Below are 7,134 nucleotides of genomic sequence, written 5' to 3'. Positions count from 1 at the left end.
CTGTCTTTGATCGGTCCGCACCGTCGAACCCGCAAGGTGGGGCTTTCGTGAAGAAAGCTGATCGATCCGGGACCGATCAGAATAGGTCCTGATCGGTCCCCTGACCGATCCAGGCACTAGCCGTTGCGTCGCAACGGCTAGATTTCTTCTGTGTTTTCTTCGCTTTCTTCGCAGGTATAAAAGGAGGGCTGCTGCTGCGAGCCTAAGCTCTTCTTCTTCCTTCTTCTCTTCTACTAAAGAGCTGCTGTTCTAGTGCTTGAGCTTTGTTGAGCTCATCTTCACAAGCTTCGCGTGAGCTTCTCGACTGGGATCTCCTGCTGCTGTAGGTGTTCTGAGGAGCTGCTGCTTCAACGAATCCAGTCGGCGAGGAGGCAAGAAAACCTGTGTTTTTACATTCATTGTTCTTGTCTTCTTGTATTTCTTGTTGTATTCCTTTCTTGCTGTTGCAAGAATATTGTGGCGAGGTTTCTCCACCCACAAGGAGTATATTGTATTAGCCGGTTTTCCGGGGACTCATCCACCGACGGATTGATAGGCTTCGTCCACCTTACGGACACGCCGAGGAGTAGGAGTTTCATCTCCGAACCTCGTTACATCGACGAGTTGAGGTTTGGTTTGTTTTGCTTTCGTTTCCTTTTGTTATTTCCGCTGCTAACCTAATTTGTAGAAAGAAACGAGCAAAGATTTGGGGTCGGCTATTCACACCCCCTCTCTAGCCGTACGAAGGATCCTAACACTTCCTTCATCATTTCGCTAGCAGCCGACGTTACCATAAGACGCCTTCGGTGAAGATCAAATCAACCGGAGGCGCCTCTAAGGGAAGGAGGCATCTCGGATCCTCAATAAAAGAAGCTGCCGATAACTTTCGAGATACAACACTTCTACATGATCCTTTGACATTCCGGCTACTCTAACTTTATCCTATTGTTGTGTTGCGACACTACTACGCACAACTACTATTGAGAAGTCCAACACCGAGCTCGATCCGATAATCTTCACGTGTTAGATAACAAAATTATTTTTTAATTGTTTAATTATTGCATAGAGGAAAGTGTAGGTTGTTATACTTGTCCTTTTATTATTGTCGTAATCGATTCACTTTTCTGACAGTTTCGGAAGAGATTTTTAGTGGATTATCCGTTGATACAATCCAAGGGGTCATGAGTCTTAGTCATTGAATGCTCCGAACTAAATAACTCCTTGAGTTCTTATGCTTGTGTTCCGTTTTAACTCTTTATTTTCTGTTACATACTCATTTTATAAAATTTAAAAAATTAAGGGTATGTTTGGCACGCGCATTTTTCATTTTCATTTTCTGAAAAATACATGTTTTCTAGAAAACAGAAAATGACTTTTTGTCATTTTCTGTTTTTATAGAAAACGCTAGCTATTTTTTTAGAAAACAAGCACGAAAAACGCAAACCAAATATCATTTTTCAGAAAACGCACATTTTTCAGAAAATAAAAATGAAAAACGTAACGTACGTATCAAACACACCCTAATTTTTTAAACTCACATGATTCACCTTCCTCTTATACATCCTACAACAAGCCATCTTATTTTAGTTACTATAGACAAGGCATCTTTGAAAACAATTTAACTTAAACTACTATAATCAAAATAATTTAAATTAGTATTATAATAATTTTGATCATAGTTTTATTCATATACGAGCAATTATATTTGTGGATTAGGATTAAAAATTGATACATTTTTTCTGTCAATTATTTTTCTTAGATTTGACAAGTTACCAGCTCCACGAAGTGATCTGGAATAAGATAAGTGGATATGTCGATGTTTTTACGATCTTATTTAATAAATTCTCTATTTAATATAAAAAATCAATAGGATTAAAATTTTAAATCTATTAAGGAAAAATATAAATCGAACAATTAGGAGAGTTCATAGCGAAAATAGATTTTACAATGGCCTCATTTAAGATTTTACATGAACAGTGTTGTCACGTGGATATTAACGCTGAGTATTAACAGCTAGCGTTGCAGATGGCCTTAGCATGGATTCTTTCGACAGTATCATTGTCTTCATGTAACTATTTTGTTATTTTAAAATTTATAGGCACACGTCATGCTGCAGAAGAACACTTGCAGTATCATCAAACAATGAAAATTTTGAAGTTAGTAAATTACATCTGCATTCTATATATGATGGGGATGGGTTTGGGTTTGGGCAAATTATAGATATTCCAATTGAATTAAACAATATGCACTGATGCATTTGAAAAAACGATTTGGATACCTGAACAATTGAAAGAGTAAAACAAGTGTGCTCGTGTGGCTTTTCATGATTTCCATTATGGCAAAGGATACATGAATGATAAATGAGAGAAATGGAAGAAAGATATATACTATACAAGCTAGCAGAGACATCAATTAGTTCACTTAAGTTTTCCTCAGCCTTATATCCTTCTCTTCGTATCACCAAGCTCGGTTGTTCCCTTTGCATAGAGATTATATATTCAATGCATTTTTATCATGGTTTAAAAATCTCAAGAAGAAATGGAAAAGTCATTGAATTGTCACGTAAGTAAAGATCTTTAATGGGATTAATTTGATTTTGACCCCTATATGAAAGTTGACGGAAGGAATTACTACTTAGAAGGGCATAAATGTAAAGGATTCCATTCATTATTTGAATTTGGGTGTATAATAGTTTAAAAGTTCCCATATATTTCAAGGGGTTAAGGATTTGAGCTATCTTACAGTACAATTGCTTCATTATATTCTCTATAAACTTTAATGAATTAAATGTTTTTATGTTTGATTACAAAATAAATTAAATCTTAGGGATAGTTAAATTGGGCCTCATATAAATTTTTCATCGACCACTATGATAAATCAAGAAAAATTGACAATGGACAATCTATCAACACAGCGTTCTTATATCAATCATATATTAAAAGAAATTCATTTAGTAATCAGTCGAAGTCGAGACTTGACTGCCCAATACTAATAGTTACCATGATTTTTCTCTTTTATATTAGTATAGAAACAAACTGACGAAGACACTAGGAAGTACCATTGCTATAAAAAAATTCTTATTCAAAACATTCAAAATACAATAATTTTAACTCAACTGTTTTTTTTATCTTTTTATAAAAATTGTTGTCTTTGGGGCTTTGTTTTAATCAAAAGACAATGATTTATAAAAAATTCAAATTTTATGAGCGAGTTTTTTTTGGCTAAAGACAGTGTTGTCGAATAAGGAAAATTATTTCATGACTTTATTCATCACAATTTTCATCACCTAACTTCATTCATTAATGTCTGAATTCACTCATCAGGATTTCCCCTTATCTAATCTCCAGTTAAGATTAGTCACTTTGTAAACTTCTTATCTATCTAACCACCTGTTAGGATTTATCCCTGAAAGCACTAAAATTTGATATGTCTAAGGGTTAATTAGTGCATTTTATCTTGATATCTCTGCTTGTATGATTCACTTATTTTAAGATATCGTATAATACTCAAAAAGAAAAAATATACATCAATGTGTGCAAGAGGAGAGACTAAAGATTGAGACATATGACTTAGCATCTAGTTCTCAAAGTATGAGCAAGAAATAAAAGATAATTAATAACAATAGAAAAGAAAAACAAATTGCATATTCTATAAACAATGATCATAAGGAGCATACGAAGCAAGATAAATAATCCATTTATTTCTTTTGTAAAAAAAAATCATATGAAAAAAAACTACTTAAAATAGGCCGTGTAAAGAAGAGTCAAATTCTTAACTTTATTAATTCATAAGTCAATTTATTGATGGTACCCATGACACTTACTAGATAGAAAGTAAAGTTCCAACCGTACAACTTAGAATATATAAGTCTAGCCCCTCGGACATGTTGTGGCAGGAAAGGCACCCAATACTTTATCAAGCTGTCATAGTTCGATTTCTAATTATGGCCCTAAATCACTCGCATTTTCAAATTTATTCTGATAACCTGAGAACTTTTCAGGGGCCAGATCAGTCATGAAGATTAATCCGGTCAGTTGGATACATTGATCTATATTAAAGTTACAATTACATCAAATAATTAAAGAAAACAGTCAAACTAATTCCCCCGAGTTTCAGATAAATTTTGTGTGAATATTACCAGTTTTGATAGATATTTTGAGAATAAATAAAAAAAATATGACAATAAAATAGATATCTATCCCAGATAAAAAGTTTTTTTTTCAAATATTGTAATCCGATTAATTTAGGATATACAGTTATTCTAATATAAATACATTGTTGCAGGCTCGACGCCAACCGTAATTTTCAACCTATCTAGTTTTTGCGCTTGAAATTAATATTTGAATCCCGCACCTGGTCAGAGGAGACCGCTTCTTGTCTCTCTTCCGTGCTAGATTATCATCCTCTTAAATGAATAGTCATAAGCCAATGAAATAGATACTTATTAATGCTCAGCTCAAGTCTCTCCTCTTCCGTAGCAGATCATCCTCCTTTTGTAGCCCACGCAAGTCTCTCCTAAGATCATGGCTTCCCCTGTTATTGTGTCCAATCCTTTGGTCTACTTCTTCTTGATCATTCTTCTGTTTCCCTCTAAATTCATGCAACTCTGCATCGAGGAGGAGAGGAAGGCCCTCCTCAGTGTGAGAGCTGGCATCCCGGATGTCAATAAGAAGTTAAGACCATGGAGGGGCTATGACTGCTGCAGCTGGGAAGGCGTCGGCTGCAACAACATCACAGGTCACGTGACAATACTTGACCTCTCTGCTGATTATGGAGGAGCTCCAGCCGAGGTACACCCTTCGTTATTTGATCTGAAGCATTTAATTGAGTTGGACTTGAGCTACAACAACTTCCATGGAGCTCCACTTCCTGTGTTGATTGGATCTTTGACAATGTTAGAGCGCTTGCATCTCTCTTATACTTCATTCAGTGGTGGAATTCCCTACCAGCTAGGCAATCTCTCCCATCTTCGTTACTTGGATCTCTCTTATGCTGCATTCAGTGGAAAAATTCCCTACCAGCTAGGCAATCTCTCCAATCTTCTTTCCTTGGATCTAAGCTATAACAGTATCAGCGAAGAGATACCAGAAAGTATTGGAAACCTTAAAAACTTACAAGTTCTGGACATGCCTGGTAACAAAATTGTTGGAGCCATACCTGATGCCTTGGGCAGTCTCTGCAACCTGAGTGAAATCAATCTCTCTAATAACAGTATAACAGGGGAACTTGATTACTTCTTTGAACAACTATCTAGATGCAGAAGCAAAAGCAGATCAACTGTTCTCGAGCTTAGTTTCAATCAATTGAAGGGCTCAGTTCCAACATCATTGGCAAAGTTATCTACATTACTACAGTTAAGCTTGTCTTCAAACGGCTTGGTTGGAGTCCTCACAGATGCTCACTTCGCCAATCTCACAAGTTTAGATACATTGGATCTATCTCAGAACAATTTGTCAGTCGAGGTAAGTGAAGGTTGGCTTCCTCCATTTCAAGCAACTGAAATATACATGTCCTCTTGCAACTTGGGACCCAGATTTCCTTCGTGGCTACGAAACCAAACTAAATTTATAACCTTAGACATGTCGAATAATATAATATCAGGAGCTTTACTGGATTGGTTTTGGCACTCTTTAAGATACTTCAGCCCTGGAAATATATATCTAAGTTACAACAACTTTGAAGGCATGCTTCCAAACATACAAATCAAGGCAGCGTTGTTGGATCTGTCTCACAATTTTTTCTCAGGTCCAATTCCAGAAAGCTTAGTAACTCCATGTTTCATTGTGTCCAACAACAGACTGAATGGCAGCATCCCATCCTCCATTTGTGCAGCAAATGTGCAAATTCTGGATTTTGGACACAATGGTTTATCTGGAGCACTCCCTGATTGTTGGGGCAATTCATCAACATTGAGCTTCATTGACGTTTCCAACAACAAATTATCCGGTGGCATCCCCAAAACATTCAAGTTTGCAGCCACTCTCCAATCACTGCAATTGAGCAACAATAGTCTATCTGGTACAATTCCCTCAACCTTGCAACATTGTAGGGAACTCAAGGTTATCGATTTCAGTAGGAATGACTTGTCTGGTGCCATACCCAGTTGGATCGAAAGGAGATTGTTGTCCTTACGGGCCCTTTCTCTAAGATCAAATAAGTTCGCCGGTGCAATCCCATTGCGCCTATTATCGATCCCTTCTCTCCAAGTGCTAGATCTCGCTCACAATCTTCTCTCTGGCTCCTTACCTCCTTACTTTGCTAATTTTACCCCCAACATCATCTTTGCTGACTTTCTAATGGGGAACATCATCTTAATTGCAAAGGATTTAACACTTGATTTCACTTTGAGCACTCGTGTTAGTAGCATTGACCTCTCTAATAACAATCTCTCTGGCATGATTCCTAGAGAGTTGACAAATCTTAGTGACCTTCACTTCCTCAACCTATCCTCAAATAATTTCTCAGGAAATATACCAGATAACATCAAGCTAATGAGTCAACTAGAATCACTTGATCTTTCAAACAATCAGTTGTCAGGAGGAATTCCTCCCAGTATCTCTTCTTTAAATTTTCTCACCATCTTAAACTTATCTTATAACAATCTTGTTGGAGAAATACCAGCAGGCTCTCAGCTTCAAACCTTTACTAACTTGTCCTACATCGGCAATCCCAAGCTTTGTGGGAAGCCACTATCAAGTAAGTGCCCAGGCGACAACCCGACCATTGACAATGGAATCACAAAAGAAGAGGACATGCATGAAGACGATGAGCATGGAAGAAAATGGTACTTCATTGGATTTGCCCCTGGATTTGTGTTTGGCTTTTGGGGATTCATGGCTGCAGTTATGATAAAGAAGAGCATAAGAATCAAATACATCCTACTCATTGACAAGATTTGCACTTGCTTTACATGAGCACATGAATATTTGCAATCGAAACATAGCTTTAAATAGGTGTGAATTATTCATAGAATCTATGTAATAAAAGCTTTTGCTCATGATTTCGGACCTAGCTTTGTGTGTGGCTTTTACTCAGAGGTCCTGAGCAAAGATTTTGATCTATTGTAGAACATGATTAATGTAGGTAAAAATCTATTATCGAGTTTATTAATTCTTTGGAATGTTTTTGAGGTTTGATTAATGTTGAAATGTTCCA

At 36.6% G+C, this 7,134-nt stretch overlaps 1 protein-coding gene across 1 annotated transcript; it reads left to right on the top strand.

Annotated features, from left to right (window-relative positions):
- The first annotated feature begins 4,502 nt into the window (after window positions 1-4,502).
- LOC122044284 (receptor-like protein EIX2) lies at window positions 4,503-6,893 on the top strand. Its single transcript, XM_042604797.1, has one exon. It carries the CDS (start codon window positions 4,503-4,505, stop codon window positions 6,891-6,893), a length of 2,391 nt encoding a protein of 796 aa, XP_042460731.1.
- The last annotated feature ends 241 nt before the right edge of the window (window positions 6,894-7,134 follow it).

This window comes from Zingiber officinale, chromosome 2A (assembly GCF_018446385.1).
Source record: "Zingiber officinale cultivar Zhangliang chromosome 2A, Zo_v1.1, whole genome shotgun sequence".
Taxonomy (NCBI): domain Eukaryota; kingdom Viridiplantae; phylum Streptophyta; class Magnoliopsida; order Zingiberales; family Zingiberaceae; genus Zingiber; species Zingiber officinale.
Note: the sequence above shows the minus strand (reverse complement) of the source record. Positions and strands in the feature narration are given on the sequence as shown.